Raw genomic sequence first — 20,691 nt, forward strand, 5'->3', positions numbered from 1 at the left:
AATAAAGCTTTTTTTTAAAAATTGTATTATTTGCTTATTACAGGATTTTAGTATAATGTGATATAAGCCATTAACAAACAATAAACTCGGTTCAACAGCAAACATAAATGTCAGTATTTAGGATATTTTGACAGCGATTGTGAATGTGTATGAAGTGTTTATGAACTGCCTCGGGATCTTTATATATATATGTATATATATAACTGTCATATAATATATATATATATATATATATATATATATATATATATATATATATATATATATATATATGTGTATATATATATATATATATATATATATATATATATATATATATATATATATATATATATATATACAACTGTCATATAATATATATATATATATATATATATATATATATATATATATTATATGACAGTTGTTCTTTTTTGTGTAGATTTTTCTCCAAGTTATTCTTCCTTCTGCTGTTACATCTGAGAACTTTGTGAAGCTGTATGTGTGCGGATGTGTGTGTGTGAGTCAGGCTGTTTGTTTGTCGTCTAGCACAGAGAGCAAGTGAATGAGGGCCATGTTTCAGCCGAGATATGGCCTGATACCTGCTGTGGAAACATTACGACCCTATGGGGAAATAAGTACTGGGGTCTGAGAATTACAGCCCATAACACTCATCCTCCGAGCGACACGTCCGAACACACTGGCCTGCGAGCGCTGCCCTGCACACACCACACAATTAAAGCTGAAGTTGCCATCATAAGAGTGGAGATTTTTACAGCCTTCCAGACAGCACTATGACCACTTCCTCCCAAACTGTGGATGCCGTTATGGCATTTATGTTTCATTGATGATGGCCTACAATGATTTTCTGGCACCATCCAAGGCCGCCTTTTCATTTTTTTTTTCTTTTTAAAAAACTCACTTTTCTGTCCTCTCTCCATCTTTATCTCCATTTATCTATCTTGCGCACACTGTCAGGGCGGAGAGCTAGAATGTAAACAGATGAGGCTGGGATGAGGAGAGGTGTTCAGGGTTACAGGGATCATTTCACATTGTGATTTATGGCCCTAGCCGTGGAGAGCTCGTCTGGTGTGTGCCCCCTGACTCTCGCGTGTTTGCCCAGTACCGTGTTGTACATGTGTTAACTCTACACGGCAACGCAATCAGCAATGCATGACATTGGCCATGCATGGCACCGCTCTGGTTTAAGGCTAACCTGAGAGGGGGGACGGAGGCAAATATTTGTGCACATGGACATCCATATGTAAGACATCCAGGTTGGATATTCCTGCTGAACGAAGCATTATTTATACGTCATCTGAGATGAACCTGTGCACAAGTGCTTGCGGCCAGTGAGAGGGTCTTCTTCATAATCCCTCTCTTCTCTCTTTCTCTCTTCTTCTTCTTCTTCTTCTTTCACGTCTGTGGAAGCTCTTAAAGAGTCTTAGTGACAAGACTTGAGAAAAATACATCCGCAAAGTGGGAAGAAGTTGAGAGCCACTTGTTCAACACTTAGCCATTCATACAGATGCACTAGCTTAGGTGCAGGTGTGTTGCTGTGTGAGAGTGTGTGTATGTGCATGTGTGTGTGTATGTTGGTGCCAGAGGGGATCCACCTCGAATCTTACACACACATGACATTTGCGGAGCAGATTAGGTTGGCTGTAATTTGCACTGTAATTGCTGGGCGCTGCTGGTCTGGTGCATGGGCTTCGCTCTAATTGTCAGTGCGAGGTGGAAGTTTTTCGTGGGCCGCTCTCACCTTGTTAAGTGCTCAAACGTCTCCTGATGATGAGAGGGGCTCAGGTGCACTCGTTTGCCTCCCTTTAATTACAGGATGGAGAGGAGAGGGGGGGAGGGAGGGGGTGCAGAATATCTGCCTACCTAGTGCGAGTGTGGACAGATGGGTTCTAATGGGAATTGTGGGATTTGTATGCATCAGACGGACAGACAGACAGTTTCTGTGAGACATCCGCTGGGAGGGTTTCCGAACAAAACACTCGCGATCATTACTGTTAAGCTTGCTCTGTGCATGGGTGTGTGTGTGTGTGTGTGTCTGAAACTGTGTGTGTTAAGTGTTTGGGCTGTTTACAATTTACAACTGCTAGGTTTACAACTTGTGGAATTTTCGCCTCTGCTGGGAAGTCCATATCTATTTTCCGTATTATTGATCCACCCTCGGCTGAGTATGTTCGGAGCTGGATTGATTGTCTTATGTGGATTTCTTTTCTGTCTCTGTTTTTTTTTTACAGATTCTTTTTGAAATTCTTCCTCAAGTGCAATCAGAACTGCCTGAAGAATGCAGGCAACCCACGAGACATGCGCAGGTTCCAGGTAATTCTTTTCCTCTCTCTCTCTCTCTCTCTCTCTCTCTCACACACACACACACACGCACACACACACACATCGACAAAGGCCACTCTGAAATAAAAATAGGCTCCTGCAGTCTATACAGCAGGTATTGTAAAGCAGGTGGATAGGAGGGATGTGGAACCAGAGATGGCGTGGGAGAGTTCCTCTCTCGGGACATGATGATTCAGCCCTTCTGCTATTGAACATACAAACCGTTCACCTGCTGTAACATCCTGCTTCATAATACACTCACACCTTACAAATCACCACCACACAGATATTGTAACACCTTTATTTAAAATCATATAGAAAAGGTATTTCCAAGACATATCTATCAATTCTATGAAATATTTTACGATTCAAAGGAAGGCAGTAGAGGGTTCTTCAAATAGACAGGACGCAGCTGAAAGTTGCATTGATAGACTCCCAGCATTTTTTTTCTTTCTTTTCTAACAAAAAAAAAAGGCTAGTGAACGCATCTCAAACTCCCAAAAACTAGAACAGCTGACAGCACTAACCAAAGCAGTTTGGAAATAAAGTGACCTTCCAATTTAAATGAAACGTGTTGTCATATACATGAAAACAATATGAGGTGTATGTGGGATTCTACAGGAATAAAATGTGCACAACTGGGATTAAAGCAGTTTTACAGTACGATGATTGCACACATGATGTGTAAGATGTGCAACATATGCGTACACACACACACACACCCACCCACACACATCCACACACACACACGTGTGTGCTTAGAATTTTAGACAATTAGTTTGAATTTGAAAAGCTCTAAAGATTCTATAATTAAGATTAGGCGCAAAGTTAGCCATGTTTTCGTTTTTATTATTTATCATATGAAATTCAAACCACTTCAAATCACCTTTATGTTTGAATAAATCACAGTTTATAGAAAGTACACAAACTGTTCATTTTTATAGCGCTTTTAACAATAGTCATTGCTTTACAGACATCTGGATGTAGATTTATATAGAGATCATGATGCCTGTCTCTTATCCTGACATAATGCTACAATATAATAATTTCAAACAAATATCAGATTACTTTTCCTTAGATAAGAGTACTCTACATTTCTGCGCTCTGCTTCAGGTTAACATTGAGGCTCTAATGATGAAATGTGTGAGCTTATATCCTCAGCCGTGTTATAAAGATGTATAACATGACAGACAGGATCCCTGGAACAGGCAGCGGCAGTGGAGTTTTTCATTTTTCATGCACTGCAGGCCGACTGGACGAGGGCCGCAGATGATATTGATCCATGTGTCCAGAGCAGAAGGTCAGAGTCAGAGTGAGAGGAAGTGTCCTTTCTGACTCTGTGGTGACTAAAAGAAACATCCGTCACTGCTGATGGCCCACCTGACTCTCTCGTTCTCCCTCTCTCTCTGTCTTTCTAATCTCCTCTCCTCCCTGAAGGTTTAACTGGTCTTAACAGGGCACCAGGGCCCTCAGTGCAGTTTTCCCTTCCTGCTGCTGCCTCAGCAAAAGAGAGGAAGGAGCAAAGGGAACCATAATGATGATCTTCTGACCTGCAAGAACATCTTAGAAGACTGTCCCACATTTTGTACATTCTCTCTAGTATTGCATTCTGAGAAGCACTCAGTTATTTGGGTCACTTCTTCTATAGGAAGATGATGAAGCCATTTATAACCAGAACCTTTATCTCGGCCTTATATGATAATAATTTTTTGACCTGAATGTACCTGAGATGATACTTTTTCTATATGGTCCACAATCTTCATCCTAAATGCGCCGCCATTCAGTACAGTTTGGTCTTCCCCTTTTTTCCTAGCACCGATTCGACTGTCTTCACAAGCAAGGTGGCTGTCTCTTATCCTGACCGCTCCATGTTAAACTAAATGCCATCTCTAGAATAAATTTCACACATGTTCCACCCGAAAAAGATCCTGTGTCAGGGTCGTGCTTCTGGTGCTTCTCTCTGTTCCTGTCTTGCTCCTCTTTTCCTCATCCCTCACTCGGGCAGGTGGGGGCCAGAGCACGGCCTATCCATCATCCTTGTAGAGATACAGAGCCAGAGAGAGAGGGGGGATGTAAAGCTGCTCTGATGTTTATTCTGATGCTGATTTCCAGCTTTCTCTCTCTATCTCTCCCCCTTTTCGCCTTCTTGTCTCTATTCAAATGCTAAACGCTCCCCTTCGTCAGATCAAGTGCCCCTGTTGAAGCCACGACTGTGAGCCAAACAGATAAAAAACAGAATAGCGACCTTGCTAATTCACTGAAGAGTTTCCTTTTTTCTTTTTCTTTTTTTTTTTTCTTTCAAGAGCCCCCCACCAGTCTCATTTATCTCTGCACTGACTCACACTGCCACTAATGAGGGAAAACAACTAATCAATATATCAATAGATCAATGCAGATGGGTAGCATTAGTGCTGTAAGGGCCACAGGCAACGTTTGAGAGACTGTTAACGCCTGAAAGAGCAAACGAGAGCCTCTTCTCCTGTCTGTGTTCACGCAAGTGGCAGATTAATGCCTAATTGGAGGTTTGTCAAAGATCCCAAACACACACACCACCGCAAACACAAAAAAACCCTGTGTTTGAGTGACAGGTATTTGACAGACCTTTTCAGAAGGGGTTCTTTATATAAAGAACACTCAAATGCACTTGCCTAAGTGTATCCTTTTTATAGAAGGCAAAACTGCTCTTATCCACACAAAGGTTAATTGTAGCTATCAAGTGAGAAATTGAATCTTCTTTATATAGCTTGGCTGCATTGAAACCTCTTTTTGACATATAGACCTGCTGCAGTCGGCTCTGGAAATATAAAATGTTAAATATTGTTTAATTTAATTAAGTGCCTGTAACACCGTGAGGAGGCACTCCATTTTTGAGAAGAATAATGAAATATTAAATGACAAATGCGTCCCATGGGCGCATAATGACACTGAGCGATGTTTATGAACCACACGCCGTGTGAAACTCATATGTCGCATATTTGAGAAGCGCACACCTTTTTCTGGAAAAAAAAGGTCATTAATAATCATCATCTTCTTCTAAAATCTGATCCTTGGTCCCTCAAGCTTGGTAGCTGCTGACTCGGGTGTTTATTTGAGAAACCCATGAAAGCAGCTGCTTGCTGATTAGTAGAGTGTAATTTATTTTCTTAATAAGGTGAACTCTGTGGCAGTAAACTAAGGAAGGTCCCCATGTCACCCCTCCTCTTGATTCCTGCTACTCTGTAGGCAAATAAACAATAGCTACCTTATACCACTCACCTGTGGTTATTGGTTATTGTGTGGAAGATGTTAAAAACTCGCTTGATTTTCAGAATTTAAAAAAGCTCATATGGCATAGGGAAAGGGCAAATGTTCCCAAATAAGAAACACTACTAAAAGAAGAATCTCAGGAAAAAAAAAAATATCCACAGCATCCAGTATCACATAACCTCCTCGTACACACAAATACATGCAAGCTAATAACGATCATCCATCCACTTTCTTCTCTCCCCAGGTCGTTATATCGACGACGGTTAACGTGGACGGTCATGTGTTGGCCGTTTCGGACAACATGTTCGTCCACAACAATTCCAAACATGGCCGACGGGCTCGTCGCCTTGACCCCTCTGAAGGTACGGCCCCTCCTTATCTGGAGAATGGTAGGCACATTTTACATGAACTTATTATTTGCAGCACTTCTCCCACTTTTTTCCTCTTCTTTCTCTTCCTTTCTTTCCTTCTTCCTCCTTCCTTCCTGTTTAGGCACATTTCCATCCTCTCTTTTCTCTTTTCCGAGCTTCTTAGAGTGTAGTGTAGAGGTGAATGAGGACTAGTTTAGCTTTTAGTAAGCCTTTTTTTCCTTCTTTCATACACGCTTACACTTGTAGAACACATGGGTTAGTTTTCATTCTCTTACGTTGCTACCTGCTTCCTCCATCTTTATTATTATTATTATTATTATTATTATTATTATTATAATTATTAATTTTCATGAATGATGTTGGGCCACGTCTAAGTTAAGGGTGACAAAAGAATCATGCTCTAAAACCTGAACTTTTTAACTCTGTCAGAAATAACATCTCACTGATTTATCCAGCATTTGAGAGTATGGAACTACAAACACAGATAACTCAAGTGTCCAGAGCATAAATTAAATCTCATATTGCCAACACTTTCTGCTATTTATTGTAAGGTCAAATAGCTTTGTGCCAAGAAGCCATCCAAACAACATATCCTTTTTGGTCTCACTGCTTTAAAACCATAACCTTTGTATTTTCTGTATTAATTATCTCATATCAGCTGATGTACACCACATCCAGTCATATATATGAGGCCATATGCTAATTAGTGGTTATATAGCAACCCCCTTTCTCTTGCAAGGCAAAGCTCACTAAATTATTTGTTTTCTTTTTTTTTTTGGACTTTTATTTGTTCGTTTATTAATGACAGGGACAAAATGAAAATAGCTTAATTACGCGCGAGTGCCCTGAGCACTGGAGCCGTTTGGCCCCCATGACGTGTTGTTTGTCTCTCTTCTGTGCCCATTTGATGGTAGGTGTGTTTTGCTTAGCAACCGCCTTTAATTAGGAGAGCAATTAAGAAGGTTGAAGCCTCTCCCCTTGTCTCGTTCGATCCCTGGGGAAAGAGAGACAGAGAGAAAAAAAGAGAGAGAGAGATAGAGAGAGGCCCAGCTTGTACAATGTTGGTGCTACTCATCTTCAAAGCCCTATTTGTAGAGCTTTCTTAACTCCATTTCACTGCCTTTATTCATTTAATGTCTTTTTTTTAGTCTATGATTAATGTGTTTCAGCAAATTCAGTATTTGGTAGAAGCAATATCACCTTAATTTAAAAAACAAGTGATCAAGTTTAACTCACTGTGAGTTACAACTCAGACTCGGTTTCATACTTGTCTTATTTTTTTCTTCCGCAATCCCGTCAGCTCTTCTATGAGCAACCGGGATGTTTTAAGAAGTCTTAAAAAAAAAAAAAAAGAATCCTGATGGTTTTAAACGGTGTCCTCCTCTCGCTCACTACACACACCCCCACACCCCCACACCCCCAGATACACTGTTTCTTTCACACCACTTAGCTACCTGGGATTTCAGTCGGCCCAGACGTCAAATTTAGGCCGAGCTGATATTGCCACTAGCCTCCTAATAAGGGGCTTTAAGAGCGAACTGGGAACAGTTAGCGCAAAGGGAAGGAAGAGATCCAACCCTGGACTTATGACTGTCATTCAACCTCAGTTTCAGCCCTCCTGCCATAATCACTCCTGCTAATTTTCCAGAATTATTATTATATGAGCTTCATTTACGTGAACTTTTTCACAGGAAAAAAAAATTAAGTAAAAGACACGTGTGTTAAGACTATGCAGAAGCCATTGTTGACAGGGAAGAAGGTGATAACAGCCAGATTTAGTCTTTTCTACCATGTGCACATAAGTGTGTGCATGTGTAAAAACGAGACGGACGCATGCAAGCACATGTGTACGGGATGTGTACAGTTGTGAACCATAATCCCATCCATATCCACACTTCAGTTGAAAGCTATAACAGAGAGAGAGAGCGAGAGAGACTGGGGTATTTGAGATTAGAAACACATTCTTGGAAGTGATAAGTGCTCCGAGCGGTAAAACGCAAGAGAGAGAGAAAGAGATAGAGAGACAGACAGAGTGAGAGAGGTGCTGCTGTGTATCAGAGACAGTCTCGTCTTCCCCTAACGCTCTTATCTAATCATCTAATAAGGGCTAATGTTCCCGGACAGTGAATTTACTCTGGCTTCTGATCTTCAACTAAAAGTAATTCCCCTTGCTGCTGCCCCCAGTGGACTGCGGACTGCGCTTCTCCCTCCCCCCCACACACTCTAACACGCCTCTTCATGCAACCTGGGCCATGAGGAACGTAAGTGCACCTCACATCCTCGCACGTGGAGGTCTTTTTTGTATTAGCCTGCATCAAACACACAGCGCCATATGCACATGATCAGAAACAACAAACTAAGCCATTTGCAAGACACACATAGAGACACAACTCCATATGCACATAATCAGACAGGAAAATACTACACCTGCTGCGTGCAGCAGCGCGCACACGCACACACACGCACACACACTCACACACGCACACACACACAAGATGCAGAGTTTTTAAAGAGGCACTCAATAAAAGCAGATAATCTCAGATTTACTATTTGCATGTTTGCAAAGGTTGCGAAGCTAAGTGAAGGAGACAGAGAGAGACAGAAGACGATATGAAAGAAAGACAGCTTTCTTTCTTCCTCTGTTTCTCTTTCTCTCACTCTCTCTCTCTCTCTGCGTGTGCATTGAAGGCCTGCAGTTCCAGCTCGATTTGCATACCAAGTGGCGGTAATGTTGTTAGGTTTATGCAATAAAGACAAGCGGATCGCGTCTGCAGGGCTGTAGCCTGTTAAAGGGGGCCAGATGGGCAACACACACACACACACACACACACACACACGAGGTACGAGCTCTAATCCCATCAGTGCCTGGATCAGCCTGCCATCTGGCCATCCCCAGCACTATTGCGGCACGTTTGGCCGTCGGCTCAACAAAGGGAGGCAGCATCAGGCAAGAGCGGACCTGTTCGAGTGTATTGGGGGAGAAGGAGGAAGGTGACAAACACGGCGGCGGCAGTGGCCATGTTGCCATGGAAGAGAGTGCGCCTCTGATTAGAGCTTCACACCAGGAAAACAATACACACGGGAAGACGGCAGGAGGCCAGGACACACACGCAGTTGAAGTAGCTTCGCTTCAGACACACTCGTCACCTTTCTTCCAATGTCCAGGATAGATTTTCGACAAGTGTGAGATAGTTGAGTGTAAACTGTGGTGTGTCCAGGTTTTCTAGCAGTAGGGGTGAGAAAGACAGAGCAAGGGCACACAAAGATGTGGCATCATCTAGTTATTAATAGAACAGAATATCTGATTTGTTCATTGGTGCAAAATAAATAATTACATTACTATAATGACTTCATAGTTGCGATATAGTTAAGAAAAATAAAAGGATTAGAAAAAAAGATTTAATCATACGCCATAAAGTCATTCATAAAGTCTGCATGAATTGCATAGGAGTAAGAGAATTCCCAGAGTTCAGGCAGTAAGGATTATTTCAGGTGACAGCTGCCACACATGTGAATACACCCTTTCATAGAAATACTGTATTCTTCAAACACACTTCCCACACATTTAAGGAAACCCTCCACTGTACTCATTTAAAAAACACACAAGCCAGTGTGTTTGACAATGTGGCAATGCTCCAAACCCTGCTAAAAAATGAGCCCTTGTTAAAAAAAAAAAAAAAAAAAAAAAAAAAGAAAAAAAAAACACTACGATCCTTGCAAAAAAGTGCTCTCATGGACAAATATTTATTTCTCTCATCCTCTTCCTGGAAGTATGTTGAACTTGGCTTCTGAAGCCTACTACCTCTGTGTCTGCTCTCTCCATTTTCCATCATCTGCTCGCACACATTGTGCATGTATAGAGTTAGATCACTGTGTAATTCGCTTTGCCACGCCTCCCATTGAACACATGTTCCCCCACTACCTTGTATTGAAAGTGTATGCAAATGTCGCACAGCAGAAGGGAAGGCGACTTGCAATCTCTTTTTCTGCATGATGGGGGGAGTCATTGCAAATTCCAAGGCAACGTGCGGTGGTCTCTTACTGCAGCTGCTCTCCGTCCCCTCATGTGGGTCTACTTTTACATCTCACACACACACATACAGACACACACACACACACACATACAGACACACACATACACATATACGCATGCACACACAGATGCAGGCCCCTCCTCTGTCCCTCCCGTCTGCTCACCTACACAAAGTAAATTTGTTTACTGTAATTTTTAGTGAATGATTCGCTATAATTGGAAGTGTTGATGAAGGTCAGTCCCTTTGAGGAGCCGTGTCTGTCTTCGGAGACTTGATCTGCTTTCAAGCACTCTGCCTGCAATTAAGAAAAGCAAATGTCACTCGCAAGCCTTAGAAATGAAAATTTGTATGAACTTATTAGCATGAAGTCAACAGCTTTAGTTAAGGGCAAGCTCCCTCTGTGTGTGTGTGTGTGTGTGTGTGTGAGAGAGAGAGAGAGAGAGAGAGCATGGAGCCTCTGCTGCTCTGGGAGATGTGAGAGGAATGAGCAAATACAACCTCCACTAGTCCAACATTAAGGCAAACAAAGAGAGGTGCCTTGTCTGGCCTGTTCAACACAACAATACCTAATGGTGATTAACTAGGCCTGGCTGTACAGCCCATAGACACACACACACACACACACACAGAAGGAGATGGGGACTTGAACCTGGCCTTACAGTTCACATGCAAGGCTCATATAATAATAATAATAATAATAATAATAATAATAATAATAATAATAATTATTATTATTATTATTATTATTATCACCTGTGCCAGACAGGGTTAAACATGTTATTTTATGCTCATTTTGATATATTAATAGTAAAACTATATATATATATATATATATATATATATATATATATATATATATATATATATATATATATATATATATATATATATATATATATAATAGCCCATCACTTGACTTTGTAACTGTCTCCGATCGTCTTTTATATCCTGTGAGCTGTGGAATACCTTTCATTTTAAAATTCTTTATCTTGTAAACAAATTGTAAAATATAGACACAGTTTCCTCTTCTTTCCTTTTGGATTCAGAAGGTTGCAAATTTGATATAAAATCATTAACAAGCATAAATGTCACATGAGGTTATTTCACTCTTCTTTCTCTGCTATCTAATAAGCACTTTTAACAACATGTAACAAATAGGTAACACACCAATAAATGATATTTTGATTTCCAAATATTAACTTCCTATATGGTCTAATAATAAGATATATATTAAATGATGAAGTCAGAGAGAATGAGACGTGCTGGATGATGTCATTGAGGAGATCCCGTGATGATTTGCCGCTGAAATTCTTTTTACAGGAAGGTTGAGTGTCTCCTGTGCATTATTAACCAGGCTGCTGAGAACACAGAGCATGAGAACATGAGGCCATTGTGTCCCTCTCACACCTCTATAATAACTAGTGGAGAAAAAAAAAATGAACAAGAAACAGAAAGTGATGAGACACAGAAAGCAGAGGATAAGAGCTCTGGATACAGTATGATTCTAGTATTTAGGACATAACATGAACAGGACCAAGCCTCATCTATTCCTCAGCCAGTGAGGAAGAAGCGTTTAAAGCATGCAATTCAGTTGAAGTATATACTTGCACAAAGCCCTGAACACTCAGGAAGCATAGCGTGATATGTCCAACTATACCGTAATGATAAAGATATGGTCACAGGAGTAACATGGCATACCATAACATCATATCAGTAAATGATAGAGGAAAGGTTATAAGGTCTGATCTGAAGTTAAACTTGCATTGTGTGGAAAAAATTGAACAAACCACTGCATCTATTATCGCTGCCTTGTCAGATCAGGGTGAAGGATACACTGTAGTACATGTAGACTGGATTTAATCATTATTAACAGCCATACTCTTTCTTCTCTCCCTCCGTGCATGCCTCCTAATAGCTGCTTTAAAAAAACGAGAGCAGCCTGATGTATGGCCGTGCCCTTTTGTTGCCGCGTGGCCCAAATCATTCATGCTTTGCCTGCTTTTGAGTTTAATTGCTCCTTAGTGAGGGAGTCAGTGTGTGTTCTGTATTTTGGTGAGTGTGTGTATGTGTGTATGGATGCGGTTGTGTGTGATAAAGCATGGTCCTGAGCGGAATGTTTTCTGTCCTGTCATAAGCAGCTACCCCGTGCATAAAGGCCATTAGCCCCAGTGAAGGCTGGACCACCGGCGGAGCCACGGTCATCCTCATCGGCGACAACTTCTTCGACGGCCTGCAGGTCGTGTTCGGCACCATGCTCGTATGGAGTGAGGTGAGGACTGAAGGATTTGGTTTTGTAGTGTCGTTGTACATCGGAAAGCTTGAATGTGTAGAAGAAGCAGTCACGTGAACAAAAAGCGTTGACAGAGAGTAGAATGAATTTCACTGTTCAAATAATATTCAAATGTTTATAATATTTTCATATTCAGAGCTAAAAATACCTCATTTGAAAGCTTTAAAAACATGGATATACTTTTATTCATTTCACATAAGTCTAACACAAGGTCATGGGTCATATTTTATTGAAAATTTTTACATATCAGTTTGTCATGTACATCACAGGTCATCTCAAGAATTTTAAAATCTAGCTAGATTTATGTATTTTAAACAAATGAATATGAAACATTGCCATTTACCTATTGTAAAACTATATTGTGTCTTTGTGATAGCTGTTGCTGAGGAAAGCAACATGATTTTAATCTTCTGTAAAGTTCAAATGTATAGTGTAGTACTGCTTATATTTGTTCTTTTTGTTCCAGTATAATGTTAAGCTCATTAATATTTAAATGCATTTGAATACTAAAAATTCTGGGTAATTACAGTGCAACTTGTAATGAAATTTGACAATTCACGACAAACTCATTTTCTTAATGTGTGCAAGAAAAAAACAAAGTAATGTCTAATCACTCGTGTGCGTATTAATTAAATGAAAATGACCATTACTAACGTGGCTTTACATATTAACATGTTTACTATACAATTCTGGGCTTCCGATCTGAAGTGGACAGGATGATAATTGTTGTGATTTTTGTTTATTTACACGTTCATGTGAGATTAATGCTAAACAACAACAACGCAGTGCTGTAGATTAGACACTAATCAGCTTAAAGTCGCTACAAGCTTCAGGATACAGGGTAGTGCTTCTTTAAATGAATGCTGATGAAGTTGTCTCCTCACACATATTTCTTAGCGAGGCCCCTCAGAAAGCCAATCAGTGTTTATTTATTTATTTTTTAATATTTTTTTCCCCAATTTAATCACATGAAGAGATAAGGAATCAGATCAACCAAGCATGCTAAGCAGCGCCGTATCCACTAGGGCTTTGACTGCATTTTGCACTGAGCGGCAAGCTCTTGCAAAATAATCAAGCAATTAGGGGTAAAAATCTACAAGGGAAAAAAAAAGAGAATGAGAGGCAGCTCCAAGACTTGTGGTTTTTCCTGAACTTGGCCCAACCCACGCTCCATTCTCTGGATACGGTGGGAAGCGGAAAGCTGACAGACTAATTTAGCATCCAAGTTGTAATTGGGTTTGGTAGCTAACATGGTTAGCATGAGATAGCAGAGCATGTGATGGAAGGTTGGCACAGTGCTAACAGTTTGTGCCCGCTGTTCCTTGACAGTTGATAACGCCCCATGCTATCCGAGTGCAGACTCCCCCCAGACACATCCCCGGGGTCGTGGAGGTCACCCTGTCCTACAAGTCCAAGCAGTTCTGCAAAGGAGCGCCAGGACGATTCGTCTACACTGGTGAGTGTGAAAGGATGTACTTTCATCCTTATGCTTCTTTCCTTCTTCCTACTCTTTCTTCCCTTACTCCTGGGGAAATATTGTAAGCTGACATCTATTTCTTTCTCTTTCTCTCTATCTGTCCATGTTTTCCATCTCAATCATGCTCTCTTGTTGTTCTCACTCTTCTCCCATCTTGTCTATTTCTCTATCCTTTTCTGGCTCTTGCTACCCTGCTGCAATGTTGAGAGCGGAAAAATTGTGTGAAAATGAGCTGGGCTTGCTCACTATATATCCTTCTTCCTCTTTCTTTCTCTCTCTTTCCCTCTCTCCATTTTTTTCCTGTCTGTAACCTTATCCTTTCTCTGTTGGAGTGGTGAAGGGGGCAGCTGCCAGCTCCTGTTAATCTCAAACCATTACAACACGTCCTCTCTCCTTTCCTCTGAGCGTAAATACACCCACCTCTAATGCACACGTTACCAGCACTGTGAGTGTGTGTGTGTATGTGTGTTTGTGTGTGTGTATGTGCTTGTTTGTCTCATATACAGAGCAAGCAAGGTCAGGGTGTGTGTAAGATTGTGTTTGTACTCCTGAATCAGTCTGAGTGTGTGTGTGTGTGTGTGTGTGTGTGTGTGTGTGTGTGTGTGTGTGACAGAGAGAGTGTGTAAGGTCTAGCTAATCTCTGCTTAGTGTGGCTGATAGCGGAGGTGATGTGGTCACTCCATACTTGACCTGGAAGCTCAGTATCAGATCCCAGACCGAGCGGGACAATGAGATAATCATCAGGAATTAGAGCTCGATTGTATGTGTGTTTCTGTGTGTGTGTTTGTATGTATGAGAGAGAGAGAGAGTGTGTAGTGGGGGTTGGGGGGAGTTGGTTCGTGGGACACCGGGTTCCTTCAGGGGCAGCTGTTCCCCTTTCCTGCCCCAGTCTGGGCCGTTTAACCCCCCTGAGCAGGGCCAGACCACAGGCCAACAAGCCTTTGAGATAATGAAACTCTAGATGGGGGAGCTGCCTAATACTAGGCCTGTTATATGAGCTCTGACACTAATGTCTGCTCTACAGACCTGACAAACTTCCTGAGCCTTTCACTTAGGCCCATGTGCTAATACTTAGAGCCCGAAATGGTGACAAGAATCAAAGTCAAATTCAGACATTTCTTCTCATTATGTCAGTTTCCAACTACCATTTCTTTTAAAGCTTAATATAATATATCTATATAAATATATACATACACTAATGATAGATTACAAAAATATATACCACAGTGTTGTTGAATTATCAATTCTAATTGGTCAGATAAGATAAGATAAGATAAGATAAGATAAGATAAGATAAGATAAGACTAAATTGTGGACTTCTGGACTTTCCACAACAGTAAATAACTATAACTGTTAATGGTTTAAAGTGTAGCATCATAAATTAACCATGCTGTGGTATAAATGAAATAAAACACTTCAGGGTGCTAACAATGACTCAAGTCCATATGGAATCATATCACACCACCATGATGTTGATTATTTTCCTATAACATGCCTTATCAGATTTTAGTCCTTATGTAATAACTGTATAATAAGCATATAATAATCACATCATATAAACAAGTTGGCTATATTATTGTATATACTAAAATCTGGCCTTATGCCACTCAGTAGGAATATAAAATAACAGAAAGACATTTTGAAAACTTTGGTATTTATGTACGTGAATAAAAGTGGGAAGTCACACTCTCCATGCCTGAACCATGTCACTGTTATTTTTAAGACAAAGATTACCGAGATATTCCAGATAAAGCCACAGAGTAAAGTAAGGATATATTTCACTTCCTTATGCAACATAGTCACCAGTTCAGAATGAGTAACATTTCACCATCATAGCTGCATTTGTTAATTAATTATTATCAGCACATTAACAAAAAAAGCAGTTTATAATTACCGTAATTATGGTTGTTACTTTAATAAATGCTCCAAGGTACAGAGTTTGCCTTCATCTCTTTGTTTAATTCATCATTCACATCTCTCTCTCTTGCTCCCTCTCTCTGTGTATGTACTTGTTTCTCCTTAAACCTTTCTGAGTGAGGAGAGTTATTGATCAGAACAAATGACCTGTTCTTATAATTAGTTCATAAATGGCTGCTTTGAACAGAGAATCCAAGGTGGTCCTAGTAGAAGCTTTTGCAAAAGTGTTGTGTGTGTGTGGCGTGCATGTGTGTGTGTTTACATACATAGTGTGTTTGCAGGTCTAAGTGGAATAATGGCTGGCTATTCTAGAGGAATTAGAGAAAATGAACATAAACAGTTCTCAAGTGCTTTATGGCTGCATGCAATGGATGGTGACTGCCATTCATTATTCGGGGAGGCCCACTTTTTTTCCCCAAATATAGCTTGTTCAGGAAACACACTCTCACACACACACACACACACACACACACACAGAGCTCTTATGGCTTTAATACATTATACCAAGTATAGAACCCAGTACCATTTTTTGGTCAAAAGATTTTTCCATTTCTGATATAATAATCTAAATTCCCACTACTGATGAGACAGAGATCATACTAAAGCTGTTTTTTTAAACACTTGCTTCCATTATAAGTGATACAATTAGAGCACAAATGTTTTCTGTTCTTTCTTAGTACATAGAAACATGCTGTCCATACTCTACAAGTGTGTTAGATAGAGATTAGGTTGAAAAATCCTTAGAGTATTCCTTTAAGGAAATGTTTGACAGTGGAGTATCTCGGAAGATATGTCAAATCCGATACTCGGTGTTACATCAGCCCATCCGTAGATAGCAGTGTTAATTTCGATTCATAAAGGTCCTTCACACTCACTTAGATTTACGCTGGGTCACCAGAAACAGCGCACTACTTTAAGAGTCGATAATTCTTCTCCATCATGGCAGCGCAAGCCACCTGTCTGAGAGGTCAACCTTCCTTAAGCAAATGACTCCAGTCTGGCTTTAAAAGGCAGGCCATGTCCTCACACATTCCTTGTCTGTCTCTTCCTCTCGTTTTCTCTCCGACACTTCAAGCAGAGTGTTAGGGTCAGCAGTGAAATGATACCCGCTGGATGCTCAAAGTGTGGCAGGCCAGGCAGAGCACAATAAAACCAGGATATGACATCGGAGCAGACCGTAAGGTCACACAAACACGGAGAGTGTGTAAGCACTTTATGAGCTGTGAGTCCCTCGCCTAAAACAGAGTGTCATTTAATACCCATCATCTACGGATGCAGAGCCAGTATATGTACGTGCAAGAGTTTGTGTTTGCTTTGGAGTGAGTCATGGTGTGTGTGTCTGTGTGTGTGTGTGTGTGTGTGTGTATGTGTGTGAGGTTATTTACAACTCTAGGGTCCAGGAGTTTATTGGCTTTGCTGCTTCTCGCTCTTCTTCAGCTTATACCTTTGTATTCTTTAAATATCTTCATGTACTGTGATTTTCTTACCTGCTTCACCTTGTTTGTTGCATGTTTTTTTGTTAGCGCAAGGCCACTTTGGTGGCATCTGAGACCTGTATCAGTTATCCATTGAACAGGTCTAGTGCTGAACAGCCTGTCAGGAAGGTTTAAAAAAAAATCAAAGAGGGACAGACATGTTTGTCCTCCTGCCAATAGCAGCCATTCGAAGAAGCTTCACAAGCTGATCATGCAATTCTAAAGCCTCGTCCAGATGTTCCCTTTAAGCTCCTCTATTGGATTTGACAGACTGTCCTATTTTTTACCTTTCTTAACCATGTAAAGGATTTAAAAGGTAAACAGTGTTCATTTAAACAGCAAGTAGCCTCTGTATGTATGGGATTACACATACAAACCTTTGCTTTTAATGTTAAGACACACACCTTGCTCTCTCCCACTCATCCAAGAGAAAAGAAGAAATAGGTTGGCTGGTAGGTGAGATGGAAGAAGGGCTCGTGAGCACCCTGGCAAATCATTTAGAACAATGACAGCCATCATAAATATAGCTCAGCATTGGACTCTAATTGCATCAAAGCTATTGCTTTCTATTTAGGTATTGCATGGTCACTGTGAGAGCCTGGCCTCAACGCTCTACTGGAGCTGAGAGAAAGGAGGTGTGAGAGAGAGATGTACCACTGGAGCTCTCACCCCTCTGGACTATTTGTCCTAATCAGTGACACCCATTTACCAGAATTGCTTAAAATGAACTATACCTCATACAGAAATCGTACATTTACCGGCCACCATTTATCACACGGAAATTGAGGGCCGGTAAACTTTTCCTTTCCTCCGATGGGATTGTAGACATGCATCAAAATGTTAAAAAATGATTGGCGAAGGAGAGCTGTCACCCATTTATCAGGGCCAAGGAACATTATTTGCTAATTTCCCAACCTGCTGCGTGACAGGGTGCTTCATCTTTGGACCCGCAGTGACCGCCACGGCCCCTTTTTGTTATTAGTTCAAGTCAAGCATTTTTTTTCTCACTCTCCTTCCCTCTCTAACTCCCCCTTCATTTTTTTGGCTGCTTCTAACAAGAGCCATTTGTCTATCATACACCTTCTCGCGATTCCATTCGAGAAGACTTTGACCAAAGGCCACTCTCTGTATCTCAGAGGGTCTGGCTCTTCTGGCCTGCTCATTGGCCAGTGGCCCTGATAAATCACAAAGTTTCCTCGTCAAGGTGAAGGTATTGACTCGGCTGCGCCAAAACTGACAAAACGTGCCGAGAAGGAGACAGTCATTCATCATCCTCCAAAGAGGACAAAAGGGTCGTCTCGCCACTTCACTCTGCAACACTGCCACACACTCCAATTGACCTGGCACATGCAAACATACAGAAACACACAAACCCTGGCACCAAACCCAGTCCCTTTATTAGACTAATTACTGAAATTTAAAAGCTATTAAACCCAGACATGACCATTTAGAACACTGTCTAACTTCAGCTCTGCTGGAGAGCCTCCTGTCTTTAAGTTGTTCTTGGACATTATCTGATAGGGGTCCTGATGGCATCACTTCTCAGACACGAATGATACACACGGCAGGAGGTGAAGGCAGAAAGATGGGATCCTGGCAGTAAATAAACTCTTTAAACAGTGCCACATGAAACGCCGTATCACTGGTAGATCAGCGGGTGATTTAGAAGAGACTATCAGTGCATCAACCTCTCTCCACCCTCAAACTGGATCAGATAGAGCTGCTCTAGATCTTCTCTCTCTCTTCTCTCTCTCTCTCTCTCTCACACACACACACACACACACATAGAGAAACATACAGTAGTAATCAGAAGCAGGGTGATTATGTAATCAGAGCCATCTTCGTCACACCCCTTCGTCCGCTTAAAAAAGAAGCCAGCAAAATGTCACCTCCACTTTATTCTCAGGGTCCACAAGCCAGAAGGTCGCAATCTGCAACAGATCTTTGGAAATGGGGTTCATTTGGGCTATTTTTCCCCTGTTTATTGCAGTCACCACAAAATTACTTAAACCAATTGAAAGCAGAATTCTGTTATCTTTGGGACTACACAGTTCCTGATGCAAGCAGTGACTTAACATTCTCTCATTAAAGAGTAAAAAAAAAACAAAAACAAAAAAACGCTATTTAGATATAATTAAATATAAATATACTGGTTCCTCTTTTGGCCATTGCAATTTTTCCTGTTTCTGCCTGCTTTAAATAGATTCGCCCTTACTAAGTCACGCACATTAGTTGTGCTCCAGTGACCGGCGCATTTTCTGATGGATGACGCACACTTTTCTCCTCCCATCCTCTTCTCCCTTCTACACTCCTCAACTATCCAGACCTGGGCATGGTCCTTTTCCTGCATAGTTTTTATTTATAGATTAATGCTAAAAGCTACAACATATTGACAGCCAGAGCAAACTTAACTCATCTCGGATGAGGAGGAAAAAAATGCAGCAATAATTTAACGGACCTATTGATTTTTTTTTTTTTTTTGCACCCTGTCACCGTATTGATCTTTTTTTTTCCCACTGTATTAATTTGTACATGAGATTATCTAAGTCTGATTTCATTTAGCATAGTTGGGTTGTTAAGGCATAAGGCATGTTTCTGTTGGTGTTAGTCAAAAGTCAAAGGGTTACAAACATCTGTGTAAGAAAGAAGATAGAAGAGCAGAGTGGACATTGGTCAAAAGGGGGGGTGGGGGTCTTTTTATTTTTTAACCCTCCTTGTTATAGAGATAGACTTGAAATGTAATTTGTGTCAGTGGAATAAAATATGAACGGGCACAATGGTCTGGAGAAGAGTGGCTTTCTGTCTCTGTCCGAGTGCTAGGAGTCTTCTCCAGCCTTCCATCCATTCCCACTCCAATCATCATGCCTGTATCGGTTCAAAGTTCATGAAATTTCTATGAGCATTGATCTGTCACCATTGATTTTTTTCCCACCCTCCCCCCACCTCTGAAGATCTTTGAAATTTTAATTTCCGGAGCATCTGAATTTCTTAGAGATGGAAGAGCTCCTTCGGAGACAGCTGGCAATAAAATGAAGTTAGCACCAGGTCGAAGAGAACTTGAGCATTGAATTCTGGGAGAAATTTTCTTCTCACATCTGTGTTTTTTTCACTTAGGCTCTGCTACAAACCCAGCAGCTTGGCTTTTTTGTTGTTGTTGTTGTTGTTATTGTTGATTCTCTATATCTTCCAGGTGGTCATGAGAAGTACTTCCGACAATAACTCTTTGTATCAGGCAGAGTGTGATAATTGAAGCCTATCACTCTTGCTCCTCAGGCTTTTCTTCCACCTGGCCCACTATATTCAATTAACAATCAGCGGCTCATTTCATAAGCGCCTTCTGATATAATCAGTATTGGCGTCTTTCTGTTGAATTGGGGGTGTAAAGCACTTGTCGGCAAATAACACTTTGTCACTGAAATCGCTAACCCCCTCTAGAGGCATGGCCTCGCATTGAGCAATGCGATTGGGCTCGACTTCATTTTTATATTACAAGCGCTGTTTTTTTTTTCTCTTCCTGTGTGCAGCATCCCTGCTCACTCTCTCTATTTCTCTCAGCTTC

The 20,691-nt window shown here is 40.9% G+C and overlaps 1 protein-coding gene across 15 annotated transcripts in view; it reads left to right on the forward strand.

Annotated features, from left to right (window-relative positions):
- The window catches only part of ebf3a (EBF transcription factor 3a), a 95,191-nt gene that overhangs the window by 55,725 nt on the left and 18,775 nt on the right, over positions 1–20,691 (forward strand). For 6 of the 15 annotated variants that reach the window (XM_026915562.3, XM_026915570.3, XM_053238423.1 and 3 more), the window contains exons 7-10: positions 2,232–2,313; positions 5,813–5,957; positions 12,109–12,242; positions 13,593–13,719. In XM_026915562.3, the coding sequence (XP_026771363.1) occupies positions 2,232–2,313; positions 5,813–5,957; positions 12,109–12,242; positions 13,593–13,719 (488 nt within the window). The remainder of the gene's footprint in view (positions 1–2,231; positions 2,314–5,812; positions 5,958–12,108; positions 12,243–13,592; positions 13,720–20,691) is intronic. The other 9 variants (XM_026915564.3, XM_026915566.3, XM_034309466.2 and 6 more) reach the window with 3 other exon arrangements.

Source organism: Pangasianodon hypophthalmus, chromosome 12, assembly GCF_027358585.1.
Source record: "Pangasianodon hypophthalmus isolate fPanHyp1 chromosome 12, fPanHyp1.pri, whole genome shotgun sequence".
Lineage (NCBI taxonomy): Eukaryota > Metazoa > Chordata > Actinopteri > Siluriformes > Pangasiidae > Pangasianodon > Pangasianodon hypophthalmus.